The sequence below is a fragment of the Heliangelus exortis genome, chromosome 8 (assembly GCF_036169615.1).
Source record: "Heliangelus exortis chromosome 8, bHelExo1.hap1, whole genome shotgun sequence".
NCBI classification, from domain to species: Eukaryota; Metazoa; Chordata; class Aves; order Apodiformes; family Trochilidae; genus Heliangelus; species Heliangelus exortis.
The window spans coordinates 825,233-840,137 of NC_092429.1; the positions used below are offsets into that span (position 1 = coordinate 825,233).

At 46.5% G+C, this 14,905-nt stretch overlaps 1 protein-coding gene across 2 annotated transcripts; it reads right to left on the minus strand.

Moving 5' to 3' along the window:
• Positions 1 to 525: 525 nt before the first annotated feature.
• CTH (cystathionine gamma-lyase) lies at positions 526 to 12,669 on the minus strand. 2 transcript variants are annotated; one of them, XM_071749843.1, is made up of 12 exons: positions 12,435 to 12,669; positions 11,532 to 11,613; positions 10,920 to 11,015; positions 9,521 to 9,630; positions 8,809 to 8,940; positions 6,997 to 7,054; positions 6,170 to 6,247; positions 5,328 to 5,480; positions 5,059 to 5,180; positions 3,574 to 3,626; positions 2,274 to 2,412; positions 526 to 1,222 (listed from the first exon to the last, which is right to left on the minus strand). In XM_071749843.1, the coding sequence occupies exons 1-12, from the start codon at positions 12,594 to 12,596 to the stop codon at positions 1,202 to 1,204; spliced, it is 1,206 nt and encodes a 401-aa protein (XP_071605944.1). In that variant the 5' UTR covers positions 12,597 to 12,669; the 3' UTR covers positions 526 to 1,201. The 2 variants fall into 2 exon arrangements, with proteins under 2 accessions (XP_071605944.1, XP_071605943.1); XM_071749842.1 differs by having other exon boundaries at positions 526 to 1,207; positions 2,263 to 2,412; positions 12,435 to 12,668.
• Between the last annotated feature and the right edge of the window lie 2,236 nt (positions 12,670 to 14,905).

Here is a 14,905-nt window from a genome sequence, read left to right on the forward strand (position 1 = left end):
CTTCCTCACCAGTTGTGGCCTTGTACAAAAATCACAGGAGCTCCTCATTTCCATCCCACCCACCAGCCCACATCCCCTGTAGCAGCTCATCCACTTGGCACAGCCTTTTATGATGTGTTGGGCAATGCAAATTAGTCACCCAGGCATGCCTTCATCCCAATAATTAATCTCTATTTAATCACTCCAGATAATCAAGAGTACTCTGTCTGTGTGCCACTAGGCTCAACTGTTTGCTGCCCAGAAGGCACAGTGCCTGCCCAGGGTGATAGGATTATCCTGCACTCCCTATCTCACCCCAAAACACTGTATTGACCCAGTGTAGAAAGCACAAGTCTTACATTTAATTATAACAACTCACAGCCTTTACCTGTTCAGAGCTCTGCCTGTGGTCAGGGCTGTGCTGGGCTGCTTGACATAAGTAAAAACATCATTTTCCCACAGGAAAATTTAAACAAATCCAGGGTTATTTCATCACCTGATTTGGAATGCAAGTAGCATACAAAAAGGTCAAAACCAAGTAATGCATCAGGGAAATTCAAAGCATGTTTTAATTAAAATTATTCCAATTCAAACTGTAAATCAAATTGTTACCACAATTAACATGACACGATTTTTTTTAAGTGAAAGAACCCTATTTAGAAAGTTGCCATTGCTAAGAAGGTATTGGATTTTGCTTCATTTCCAACACTCCGTAAGATATCAGCAGGTGAAAAAGTGTTAAGCCACACTGACAGCCTAATTAAAAAAATAATAATCAAAGGTAAATCCATTTTAGGTTGGACTGTTGAATTGGAAGAGCTGAGAAAAATCAAGTGTGCCTCCTGCAGAGCAGTAACAGAACCCAGCCCTGGTGACCTAACACCCTGGTGACAAGTGAGAAACTGATCTCTGAGAGAACTGGGATAATATTCCTGAGTGTGCATCAGGGCTGCTCTCCAGCACAACTTTATTGACAACAGAAATTCCAAATCCAGAGGAAACACCCCAGCCCCATGGGGGGACACAGGCTGCCTGCCACCCTGCACAGTCCAGGCACAGCCAGACAGCAGCAGAAATGTAACAGCAGGCAGAGAGCTCCCCGGGGAGCCAGTGTTGGATTGAAGGGGTTGCAATTCTCAAAGGCACATCATGAGCAATTCCACTTTCCTTGTCATCTTCTTCAGCCATTTCAACCTTCAGTTTCCAGTTCCAGTGCTGAGCATCACACGTTCTGGCCTGCAAACTGCCATGAGAAGGGAAAAGAAGAGATCATTATGCTGTGCACCTCCAGCACACACAAACCTTTTTTTTTATTATTTTAATCAATAAGATACACTTTAGCACTAGATCATCTTCATGCTCTGTGCTGGCATACAGGAATACTTCTGTCACCAAAATAAGAGTGAAAAACAGAAGGACAGAAGAATTTCATAGAGTACATCAAACTACTACAGAGCTGCTACAACTGCTGCAGCACTCCAATTTCTACTACACCCACCAGAGCCACCACGTTCTGTCACAGGGAGGCAAAACTCTATTCCAAACATTTTAATTGTTTTAATTCTTTGGGGGGAATGCAGGTTCCTGCAGGGATGCAGATGGGTAGTGCTGGAACTGGTTCTGCCTCAGCCAGTGACCTGGAACTGGCTCAAGGTCATCCAAAGATGGTGAACTCTGTCCTTGGTGTTGCAAGGACTGCAGAGCAGTCACCAAATCTGCAGAATTCCCACTCAAAGAAATCCAAAAGGTAAACCAATGAAATTTATTGTGCTCCTGCAGTACAGAAGTACAAGCTGGGAGAAGGGAAGAAGGAAACACATGATTCCTTTGACATTCCAGGAGTGAAGTTTCATAGCAGGAAACAGGACACCTGGGAAGGGAGCCTAATTTTAATCTATAATTTGAAATAGGAAGCAGTGGGTAGAGGAGTGTAAGCAGTGCTTATAAAGGAAAAAGGATTATCTAATTATTCTAATCATTGAACCATTTGGGTTGGGGAAGAGCTTTGGGATCACTGAGTCCAAGCCTTCCCCCAGGAGTGCCAAGGCCACCCCTGCCCCATGTCCCTCATCCCCACATCTCCAGGGCTCTGAAACCCCTCCAGGGATGATGGGGACTCCAGCCCTGCCCTGGGCAGCCTGGGCCAGGCCCTGACAACCCTTTCCAGGGAGAAATTCTTCCCCAGCTCCAACCCAGACCTCCCCTGGCACAAGCTGCCAGCAGACAGCCTCGTGAGAAGGGCAGGGAGGGACATTATTTTCAGAGTGACAGCACCAAGGTGAGGACCCACTGACCGCAGCTGTTAGAGCTTGATCCAAGTCTCCCACCAAATCTTCTTCATCTTCCAGACCGACCGAGAGGCGAATTAAGGTGTCAGTGATGCCCAGAGCTTCTCTGTCCTCCTTCGGCACCGAGGCGTGAGTCATGATGGCCCTGGAGGGAACCAAGTGCCTTTTTTCTAAGGAGTTTTAACTCTCATCAGTAAATACCAAACGATCAGTTTCCTGGCAGCCTCCCCTAAAATCCTGTGAAGATTTTACACCTTTTGTGTACCACCTGCTGGCTAACCCACAGATGGAAAGAAATCTCATCATCAGTCACTGTAAAACCTGTGAATGGCAGAGAAGCCTCCCAGCCTTTCAGTGAAGATACAAATTATGAACAAAAAGTGGGTACTTGACAATTCAGAAATCAAAAAGGGGGGGAAAACCCCCACAAACAAACACTATTCTTCTTCCGTCCAGATTTTTTTTTCCAACAAGAGTATCCAAAAGCTCTGCTTCCAGCATGGGCATAAACAGCTATAGCACACAATGGCCAGTGTAACATCTCCAGATTTTTTGTTAACTTCTGCTTTCTCAGTTCACTTGTCCAACTCTACCACTTACACTGAAGAGTTTATCCTCTCCAGCTAGGGAGGGTACAGGTAAGAAGCTGCTTCCCCATGATAGCCACCAGTTGGCCATTACCTGTCAGCTGCTTGAGTGTTTGAAGATTTGCCATTATTCTGAGTAAATGAAATTATTTAGCATATGAGTTAATCGTAACTTCCATTGTATCTTTTTGAAAAGTGAACTGCTTTGAAGTAAAATAATCTAACACCATAAAAATCCTATTTTCAGCCTTTTAACCTGGACATCCCCCCCAAATTGAGCAGCTGTGCAAAGCAGCAGGTTGGTGCAACAGACTGAACGTGCCCTCTGGTGTCGGCAGGCAGCATGGCAGAGCCCTTCCCTCAGCAGCCTCAGCAGCTCTGCCCCGTGCTGCTCACCCCAGCAGACTCTGAGCTCTTGGATTTCTTAGCACAGAGACAAACCATGCCTCAGCCTCCCAGTGAAAAGCAGGAAGGGTGAAAATGTTTTCATCATTGCCCTCTAGCACTCACAAAAGTCACACTCATTTCTGCAGCAGCCACTGGTAATTTTGTGCTACATAACACACTGCTTGAGTTGCTGTTATATGCAAAATGTCTTAGCTTTCTGTACTAGAAAAATTTCAGAACCCCCATAAAAATACATCAGAAGCTTTTTGTTGTTGTTGTTGTTGTTGTTGCTCTGCAGCTTTTGCAGACTTTTAAGATGAAGAATGACTTACGGATGCTCTGCTAGGCTCTCATAGCCTCCCAGACTCTCAGCCAGTGCAAAAACCTGGGGGATAAAATAAACAGAAGTTAACTGTAAGGTTATGAATGGTTAGACAGAGGCAGCTAAGGGAAAAGAAACACCTAGTGGTTTGTTTGGGTTTTTTATTTTTTTCTATAATAATTTTTATATTATGAAAGGTATTAGCTGTGATTAAGGAAAAAAGGGTACAGGTAATAAACAGGGAAGAGCTATTAAAATCTGGAACAGTCTTGTCCTAAAAAAAGCTCTAAAAAGAGACACTGATGCAAAACTGAGAGTAAAATGTGTCCACAAGTGCAAATATAACTGAGGAGTCATTCCTACAAGGCAATGCATGTGCAGCAAAGGAAGAAGAGCAGAAGGAAAATAAAATGGCCAACATGAGGGAGCAGGTTCTGCCTGGGCACCACCAGGGCTTTCCCTCTGGAGGAAAACTTGTTCTGGACTGAACTTTTTTCTCCAGCCCTGGTTGCTCATATTGATCTATTTTTTGCCTTTTTAAAAAAATACAGCTCCACCTATCAATCAAGGAATCCTTTTCTCAGCCTGGTTTAAGGAAATGGCTTTACTTTTGTATCCAACCTGGTGACAAACGGATGGTTACCTGAGTCAAAGGGCTGAAGTGAATATACCCTTAAGGGAATACTTCAGAACCCTACTCTGTTTTTCTTTTTACCAAAGCTGGTACATCTCCTATCCTAGGATTAAATGGTCTCCCTCTTGTAAAGGGATGTTGACTGGGAAAACCTTATTTTTAGTAAATTCATTTTTAGTTTATGACATTAGTGAGCAAGTAAGAAAGGGAAGGGAAGGGAGTTCTGATTTGCCTCAGCCAATTCTTACTGATTTGTTTTCCCATGGAACAAAACAGCAAAACCACAAGATTTGCAGGATGCAAATTAACCAGAGATCAAGACCAGCAAACACATGAAAGAGCACAGCAGAATTAATAGATAGCAAAGACAAAAGCAAAAGCCTATGGTCTAAGTAAAATAAAGAGAGTACTATTCTCCAAACAGAGGGACTCCCTCCTTGCTTCATGATTCATGTCATTTCTCAATGCCTTTTTCTCCTGAGGAGTGCTCTGAAATCTCACAACAGTATTACACCAGCACAGCCTCTCTGCTTCCAAAATTTGTACAAAAGGCTGGTATGCAGGCTCCTCAAGGCCGGGGCTTGCCTGGCTATACTCCACCCTACCGTGTAAACAAATACTTCAAAGGAGCTGAGGCATCCCCTTTTCTTCCCTCTCATTAGCCTCCCATTTACACAGAATCTATCATTTACAGATGGTTACACCCCAAAGACTTCAGCAGCTTTCAAGCAGAAAAAGACTCTCCTGGCCCCAAGAAAAAACCCACTTCATTCCTTCCTCCTTCCAGCATCAACCCCAGAAGCCTCGGGCCCCTCCAAGCTCCTACGTAGCTTCCATTTGTGCATTTTTACTTCCATTTACCTTTAAATTCTTGAGGAAGGTGGCAGCGTGTTCCAGCCCTCCCTTAATGTAGAAAGTGACCATCCCGGGGCAGCCGGTGCACTGCCTCTTGAACAGCTCATGCTGGGGGTGGGAAGGCAAGCCTGGAATTGGGAGAAGTGTGTGTGCAGTTAATGAGCACTTCAAAGAGCAAAGCTCGGCCCTGTGCCTGCCAAGGGACACGTATGGGACAGTCCCCAGGCCTGGCCTCCTTCCTGGGTGCCACCAGCTCTGAAGCTTTGCCAACCTACCTGGGAAAATGACTTTCTCCACTCGGGAATCAGCCTCCAGAAACCGAGCAGCAGCCAAGGCGTTGTGGAAGTGCTGTTTCATCCGGATCTGCAGCGTCTTCAGTCCCCGGTTACACATGTAACAGTCAAAGGGAGAGGGAACAGCTCCAAGAGCTACAGGGATGGAAACAAAATTAATCCCACATGGAAGTAAAGCCTTTGTGGTGGGGGTTGCTTTTTTTTAAATACAGTCCAAATCTTAAAAATGTCTAGGGTTAGAACAAGACAAGTGGAAAGACACCTGATGCAATCTTTCTTCCTCACCTCACAGAGGTAGGAAGCCAATTCAAGAGCTGAATTAACAAGGATTACATTTATTAGACACAACAGGCCTTCACTCCTGCTGTAGGCAGAGGGCAGAGAGAACGCTGTACAGAAATGTATTTATTACAATTAAAAGGCAGTAAAATTGTCAAAAATCAACCTATGTATGAAAATTCTCCATTAGGCATATCTTCTGATGTGTGAATGAGTTAAAAACCCCCAGATGTACCTGACACTAGTTAAATAATGCATAATAGGAATGCATTTATGCCTCTTCATACAGAACATCAAGTGAACACAGGAAATGGTGGTGCTCTTTCTGCCACAGTCTTAACTATAACCTAAAGAGAGACTGTGGGAGATGTGCCACCTCTCCTGCCTCTGCCCACAGCCCCTGTTACCAGGGAAGAGAACTCAGCACCTGTGTGACTGCCTTCCCTCCGGTGATTCACTCCTCTGCACATTTAGTGCCTGAGCTACACCTCTGGATTGATTCCACACTTGATTCATTCAGGGTGTTCCCTGCATTGACCACTTACAGTTCTGTAAGAATTTGAGCCTCTGGTAGAGTTCCTCACAGTTTACTGAAACCAGTCCCATCACAACATCACTGTGCCCTGAAAAACCGAGAAGACAAGAACAGGATCAGCCACCCCATCCTCCCCAGGGTTCTGCCACAGCCCCCCATTTTCTCAGTCTTGGTGCTAACACAGCCCCAGTTTGGTGAGACAGAAACATGCAGCACAGGAATTTAGTGCAGCACAGGAATTTAGTGCAGCACAGGAATCCTGAGGCAGATTCCAGCTTTTCCTAAAGCTCTGGTCAGCTGTGTGCTCTGCCCTGTGCTGCAGGCATGTCCCCAGACACTTCCCAAGCCTCTCAATGCTGGGAAGCAGGACATGGCTCAGGAATCTGGGCTGTCCTGGGGAGCAGCACCTGGCTGCTGCCTTACTGAGAGTGAACCCCAGCCAGAAAAATTCCACTTCTCCCCAGAGCACCAGGGATGTGTGGTTACAGCACAGTCACCTCAGCTCCAGACCTGGGATGAAGTCTGGGAAAGAACACAGCCCTATCAAACCTCCTTTGAACCTTCATCTCATTTGTCAGCCACCTTCTCCTGAAGCCACTGGCTTTGTGCTACTCAAATTAGAGCCAGCCTGGCTTATGAACACCTCCAGGTCTGTTACCTGAAGTCAGGCTCAATATTCCTTCTCCCAGGGCCAGTTTAGGAGTATTATGAAGGCTAAGGGCCTATTCAATGGTCCATCCAAGAACCACGAGCACCTAAAAACCACATCAGCTTTTGGGAAATGGCAGCATGGCTTTGGAAGAGGCAGCCTGAGCTGTGCTGAGCTCACCCCCTTACCGTTCATGTATTTGGTGGCAGAGTACATACAAATATCAGCCCCCAGAGACAGTGGACGCTGAAAGGAAATGAAAACAGGAGCTCTGATTAGAGCTGGTGTGCACTCTGCTTCATTTCAGGCCACCCAGAAAGGCTGTGATCCAACACAGAGAGTAACAATGTGTGAAGAAACAAAAAATAACCAAACCAAACAAATCCCACGAAAACTTAAGACAAAACTTAGCATTTTAAACACAACCGCCTGAGAATGAGTAAGTGACAAGAACAGTAGCACGGAAAACTCTGGATTCAAGATGAGCACAATAAAAAGAACTGCACTGCAAGGACAGCTGACAACCTGAGGAAGTGCCAAGTGTTTTGTTTGGCAGGTCTCTCCTCCCTAACCCCCTGAGGCCTTTTTAAGGTGAAGCAGTAAGTAACGAACAATAGGGTTTTCTCTAATCAGTCACTAAGTAAAGGACTTCACTCACAACATAAATATATTGTAACAACTGAAGAGTTTCAATGTGTTAAAAGGTAACAAAGCAAGCAGATTTGGAATAAAACCCTGCTGCTGTCGAGCTGAACACAGATGTCTGTTCCAGGGAGATGGAAAATTTGCACTCCCAAGGTGCAGCCAGAAGAAGGACACAAACACCAGTGCCTTTGACATTCAATATTGCTACATATATATATATATATGTATCACTGGAAAATAATGAGCTTAGTACAGCCTGCCAGCAGCAGACTGGGGGGGGGTTTAAAGACATAATCTATTATGTTTACTAGAATTAATAATTACAAGTTAGTCTCTTTTAACACCAGGCCAATAAAAGATCCATTAGCTAGCTCCTACATCCCAATAAAAGATCCATTAGCTAGCTCCTACATCCAGATGCTCACTTTGCTTCTTTCACACTTCTTTTCCAAAGTAATGGGTATTGCTGGGAGGGGGTAATAATCACCAGCCTCTGGGGTGTAGAAGACAAAGTCAAATGTTGCTGTAGCTAAACATTACCACCTTCTGGAAAGCTTTATAAAGATCTAAGAACATAATACAGACAAAGTGCCTTTTGCACTCACAGAGAAGTTTTACTTTAGACCTAAAATACAAGGGATTGATTAGCTTGGTCTCCTGGGCATACACATGAATATTTCTAGCCCATGTTAAACTGATCAAGACTTTGAAGTTCATTATTCTGAAGCTTTTTAGAACTTAAGAAATGTCTTCACTTCATGTATTCTAGCTATAAAAGCAGGAAAGTTATACCAGCTGTTGTGATCAAACTTCTACACCACACATTCACCAAGGTATTGAAGACAAAGCCAACTTGAGCTGTCTTAAAGAAAGATTCAACTCAGTTTCCTTGGTTTAACTTTGTCTTCCATTGACTTCTTTAGAATATCAAGTGGTTCAGAGCAGACTGTAAACAGTAAATACAAATGAATTGGTATAAAAAGCTCCACGTCAGAAAACAGGGCACTTCTAACATTCCTGTTATGACTTCCAGTGGTGAAAACTAAAAACCATGATTTCTGAGTGACAGAGAAGCCATTCCCCCCTTGATTGTGTGTTTAATTAACTGCTGAGTGACGTTGGTTCTGCTGGTATCACACCAGGATGTGGCCAGCCCTAAGAGACTCTGCCTACCAACTCTGCTGATGGCAACAGCAGCAGCAGCAGCACGAGGGTTGTGTTCAGGAACAGAACAGGTAATTTCCCCGTGCTCAGCTCTGAGCTACAGCTCCTTGGTGGTGCTTCCATTAAAACAAAAAAAAAATTGCATCACCAAGGGCCCTGAAATGATGGGGTACTGCAAGTACACTGCTTACCTGGAAATATGCAGACATGAAAGTGTTGTCTACCACGAGAAGAACATCTTTATGCTTGTGTACTACATCTGCACAGGCCCTGATGTCAATGACCTTCAGTGTGGGGTTTGTGGGTGTTTCAACCCAAACGAGCTGCAGAAATTCACAACACATCACCATCAGAGATTTTATCAGTGATTTTTATAGTGAGGATACACATCTCAGTCACAAGTGCTTTTAAAGGTCAGCTTCCCATGCAGGTTTGCAGAGTGGGAAGAAGGAAATGTCCCTGCTGAAGAAAGAGAGAGAGGTAATATTCACCCCAAAAACAACTGATGGATGGGAAGGATGTCAAAGCTTTTGAAAACTTAAGTGCATCACAGCTGCAGAAGGCCTGACACAGCCAGAAGAAAGTCTTCACACCCAAAAGCTTGTCAGCCTTTTCCAGATGAATAATCTTCCACTGGAGCAGTGGATTATCTGCTCCAGTGCCATGGAGCACCTCTGACCCTGGTGTTCCTGGCGTTGTTTTTCATCTTTTCCCTCCTCCCCTCCCTCCTTTTGGTGTTTCTTGCCCTTAAAATGTTTTCAATAACATTTTTTCTTTGCCCCAAGCTGTCCCTGCAGAGGCCACCCCTGCAGCTTGACACACACAACCAGCACCACGAGTGCAAGAACAAAAACTATTGAATGACATCAAACAAGTAAGTTCAGTAATTTTATTCTCCCCTACCTTGGTCTTTGGTGTAATTGCAGCTTCCAGGCATTCCATTTTTGTGCAGTCAACAAAATCTACATCCAAACCCATTTTCATAGCTACTTGCCTGAAGTATCTGTTTGTGCCTAAACAGAACCAAATACAACAAACCAAGCAAAAAATCAGAGACACAAAATGAAACACCTTCCTTCACTGATCTCCAGTCTCTTCTACACAGCCACAGTGTCAGGAGGGTACAGCTCTGTGCTGCATACCATAAATGGCACATGAGTATTTTTTTTTTTCTAAAAGATGGGCTGTAGTTTTAAACCTAATGGAAAAGTAATAATGGGAATATGAAATTTATTAAATACTTCCAATTAATAGTTCATTTGGGGCTTTTTAACCAGAAAATTAAATAGTTTGCCTGCCTCTGATCTTCCCTCCAGCCCTTTGCCATGCACAAGCTAGCAGTTCCAGTGCTTGTATCCTCCTTCCTCCACCCCACCTTTAATAACTTTTTTCACCACATATTTTTAAACTCTTTTTTTTTCTATTTAATGAGCTTAACTGAGAATCTGGGAGAAAAAAATCAAAGGGATGATTTCAGCTACTGTCTCTCTTATCATTCCATTAAATAAATATGTAGTCATTATTTCCTTCTTTGCTGTCCTTGCAGCCCTCCATTGGAAAGATGAAAAGAAGACACCAGCAGCAACCAGTTGGTCACTAGATGTGCCCCATACTGGCTGCCTGGCAGCCCTGCATGGGTTGAAAATTAAGTCATTAGCTCTTTCTGCCAAGATTATTCAACATTTACTCACTCCTGCAGGTCAGCAGTTTGCCACCTCCCCACAAAGTCATGGCAGGGGCAGGATGCAATTCTCTGTGCTGAACCATACATCTGAATGACTTTTTATTAAGAAAAGACTTTTATTTCTACAACAAGCTGTACACTATATTCTCTCTGCCAAAGGACCAGTGTGCATGAGCAGAAAGACAACCAGAATGGCCAGAAGAGCACAGCCTTGTAGAGGAGAAAGCAGGGATTTGGGAGATAAGGAGCTCCCAATATCTCAGGGAAGAATGAAGGGGCTGAAGACATACTGGCCACGGTGGCCAGTGGCAGCTCTGCAGATGTACCTAGCAGGCAGGATGCACCTAGCTAGGATGCTGCCATTTTACCCTCATTCAAGCACACATTACTAATGAAGTGGATTTTTTAAAGCCCCAAGTTGTGCTGCAAAACCTTCTGGTGTTTGAATTTCTATCATCAAAAACCAGACAGGAGTGTTCTGTGTTCTCATGAAGTACAAAGGCTTTAAAGAACAGTGAGGTCCTGTGTGGAAAATTCAGAAGGTTCATGAGAATCAGGAATCAGCACATGTAACCATTTGCATAACTTAGATCAAAAGCAGCCCTGAGCTTTACATACCTCCATAGACATCATCCATGCAGATAATTGCATCCCCTGCCTTTAGGAGGTGAGTAATATTCAAAGTAGCAGCTAAGCCAGAAGCATAAGATAAACCTGAAACAGAAAAGAATAAGGCAGCAGAGTGTATTTTGCTGTGCTACAACCTTGTCAGACTTGCCTGCCCTCCCCTCACTTTGCTTTGAGAAGGAACCTGTTGTGTCACTCTCACTCAGGCTCTCTCCCTCACTAAGTGGATCCAGGAAAAGCAGCAGCCTGGTGATTTTCCAGCGGGTGGGACCCAGGATGAGCACTGGCCACAGAGCCTGGGAACAGCTGCTGCTGCCTGCTGCAGGCACTGCTGCTGCACCACCACGGGTTCCCTTTGGCACAGGCATCAAAAGCAGCAAAAGGAAGCGTGACAGAAAGCCCATGACTGAACTGGCCTTTCCTAGAGGAGAATCGTCGGGCTCTTTTCCCACCACGGAGCAGCCCTTGCACGTAAGCAGAGGCTGTGGGAGCATTGGTGTGGCACAACTGCTGCTGCCAACGCAGTGTCCATGCTCCCTGAGGTGTGAGGCTGGCAGAGACACACATGCTGACACCTGCTTGAGGGACAGATGAATGGCTTACAGTATTTAGCTCCATCCAGCACTGCCACAGCCTTCTCCAGGCAATTCCGGGTAGGGTTTCCACTCCGGCTGTACTCATAACCCTATTGTGAAAGCAAGAAACAAACAACAGAACTTAAGAAAGAGCACTGGGAAAGTTTTGTACAATCCATCTGGTCTATTTCTGTTGGAGAAAAGGCCTTGGGGCTGAGACAGCCCACTCTCTCTCAGGTTGTTATCTGGAAGAACATGTCCCTTCTCCACAATGCTCTGCTTGAAAGATGCTATTGGGTACCCAACACAAGTCCTTGGCAGCTCAGAAAGTCTCCCTGGCATGCAGGCAGACCAAGTGCCACGTTCCAACAGCTTTTCTGTGACTGAAGTTTAAGGAAAATACTCGTGCATGCAGGGATGAACTTTTTGCAAGGAGAACCTGGGTAAGAGATGTGAATTTGTAGCATTTCCTCCCAGGTAGCCACCCCGAACTAAATGATAGCTCAAAGTCTCCCAGCAATTTCTACAACACATCCACACAAAAAAAAAAAACCAAAAAAACCCCAAAACAAACCTTCATTCAGTCTGGAAGGAGAATCAAAGCACAATCTGTGCCACAAATAACATTTATTCTTTACCACTAAAAACCACACTAAAACTCAGCCCGCTGAGGGAAAAAACCCGCTCTTCCAGCAAGGAAAAAAAGATATTTAGGGGATTTTTCAGGAGGGGGAATATTTACACCAGCTACAAAACAGGGGAACCCCCTCCCCTTCTCGCCACCTCCCCTGACCCCCACGGTGCCCCGGAGACCCCGGAGCGGGCGTTTGCCCGCTCCGGGGTCTCCGGGGCACCGCGGGGGTCCAAGGCAGAGGTTCGGTCCGTTGGGGACAAGGGGATAACCCCTGCTCCGCCATCAGCCCCTACTCACCATGTGCTGCCCGGGGGCCTGCTGCTTGAAGGTGGTGGAAAGAGAGATGGGCGGCACCATGGCAGCCGACCGCCATTGTTCGGGTTCTTGCCCGGCGTGGATGGCTTGCGTGGCGAAATGAGGGAAAGGAGGCAGGAAGCCCGCAGCACCGTCACCTTCCATGGCCGCGATGTCGCTGTCGCCACCGCTACCTCAGGAACCGCAGCCCCTCCCTCAGGGGCACGGCGGGGGCGGGGCCTGCGGGGGCGGGGCCAGGGCCAGGGACGCGCCTCCTATTGGCTGAGCGAGGGGCAGCGGCACGGACCGGCCGACAGGGGGCGCTGTAGGGCTACAGGGAGGCGCGAAAGCGGCATCGCCTCAGCCGCACGCGCTTCCCGCCTCAGCCCCTCCGCTCCCCTCAGCCCCTCGGCGATCCTCAGCCCCTTGGCTTTCCTCAGCTCCCCGCTATCCTCAGCCCCCCACTGTCCTCAGCCCCCTGCTATCCTCAGCCCCTTGACTCCCCTCAGCCCCCCACTGTCCTCAGTCCCCTGCTATCCTCGGCCCGCCGCTATCCTCAGCCCCCTGCTATCCTCAGCCCCCTGCTATCCTCAGCTCCATTCTCCTCAGCCCCTCTGCTTTCCTCAGCCCCCTGCTTTCCTCAGCCCCCTGCTATCCTCAGCCCCCTGCTATCCTCAGCCCCCTGCTATCCTCAGCTCCATTCTCCTCAGCCCCTCCATTCTCCTCAGCCCCTCCATTCTCCTCAGCCCCTCCATTCTCCTCAGCCCCTCTGCTTTCCTCAGCCCCCTGCTATCCTCAGCCCCCCACTAGCCTCAGCCCCCCACTATCCTCAGCCCCTCCGCTCCCCTCAGCCCCTCCGCTCTCCTCAGCCCCTCCGCTCTCCTCAGCTCCTTGGCTCTCCTCAGCTCCTTGGCTCTCCTCAGCTCATTGGCTCTCCTCAGCCCCCCGCTATCCTCAGCCCCCTGCTATTCCCAGCTCCATTCTCCTCAGCCCCTCTGCTTTCCTCAGCCCCCCGCTATCCTCAGTTCCACTCTCCTCACCCCCTTGGGTCTCCTCACCCCCTCGGCTCTCTTCAGCCCCCTTGGCTCTCCTCAGCCGCTCTGCTCTCCTCAGGCTGTCCTGTCTGTAAGGTGTTATTGCTCCTTTCACAGACACCCTCTCCCTCATGGCCCCACAGCTGGTTGCTGCAGCACTTCACCCACTAAACTTTGCATATTTAGTCCCAGCAACCTGAGTTAATAGCTGGTGGTTTTTAATAAGGAGACATTTTTAATGGATTTTTTTAAAAGAGAGACTCTCATGGGGAGAAAATTTCTGAAGTCCTTTGGGACGGTGCCAGTTGAAAAGAGAATCAATACTTCCACAATGTCTTAAAATTTCTTACCTATTTTCCCTGTCAAGTTTAATGTCCTTAAACGTTGTCACTTTGAAAATCGTCCTGGTCTCTAGCACCTCTCAAGCCACTCATTCTGAATGCCTGGGAGAACCGGGCTTTAGTTTCTCCAGAACTGGCAAATTCCATTCACTGTCCTCCAGGACCTCTTTCATTTTTGTTTTGCCTTGTAGAAGTAAGGAGAAAGGCAATGGGAGAGCACTTCTCTGTATTCGGGTGCTTTCAGTGTTGTGTTAGCTGCTCTTCACAAGTTTAAATATTCCTGTTAGACTTAACAGCTAGAATAAATGCAGCCAGATGCACGCTGACAGCCTACCATTTCCACCTACTCCTGCCTCTGGGGGTTGTACAAATTTACTCTTTTATTCCTCTCTATTTTTTGACCTATTCATTTATATACTTAAAGAAGTCAGTATCCTTCCTGCAGAAATACACCCATGAGAAATTACACTTGCATTATGCATTTCCCACTGGGGGAATTCTGTAAGTGAGGTTTTCCTAAACTGCAGGAAACCTGGTTCCACACTGCCACAATATATCCCACCCTCCTACTTCTGTCTAAATTGTGTGGTGCTTGGAAGAGGGCAATTTAGGGCACTTTAGAAGATGGAGAACATAAATAAGACAAACTACTGTTGTTAGATGGTAAAAAAAGACCCCAAACATCCTGAAGAACTCATAGGTGTGTAATAATTAGGACTGACCTGCACGCCAGCCCTCACGGAGCAGTTCTCATTAGTAATGCGTTCATTATCTCCCTGGGTTGAATAAGGGACTCCACAATGAGCTGGTAAGCAGTGACCTCATGCCTCTGCTTCCTCTTAGCTGGGCCCCAGTAATTAAAAATGCAACGTGAAGCTTCCAACACCAGCTAAAACCTGAGCCTGAACATCTCCACCGGGCTGGATACGGCACTGCAGCAAAGGGCTTCTGGGGCAGGGACAGGAGGCAGCACCAGTTCTGTTATCATTGGGTTTTACTTTCCTCTAAGAAAAAACAGAAAAATCTTGTGGGCAAAGCAAAGGTGGCTTTTTTTTTTTCTTCCCCCCCTAGAATGATTAAGAATTCCCTCTTAGCATTG

Bases quoted from the DNA above. Each gene is read 5' to 3' on its own strand.
- CTH (XM_071749842.1), bottom strand. From the start codon at position 12,596: ATGGAAGGTGACGGTGCTGCGGGCTTCCTGCCTCCTTTCCCTCATTTC. The intron at 11,016-11,531 runs GTAAGCCATTCA...TTTCTGTTTCAG, and splicing joins GCTGGATGGAGCTAAATACT to GTTTATCTTATGCTTCTGGC. The intron at 8,941-9,520 runs GTAGGGGAGAAT...GAATTTCTGCAG, and splicing joins CAATTACACCAAAGACCAAG to CTCGTTTGGGTTGAAACACC.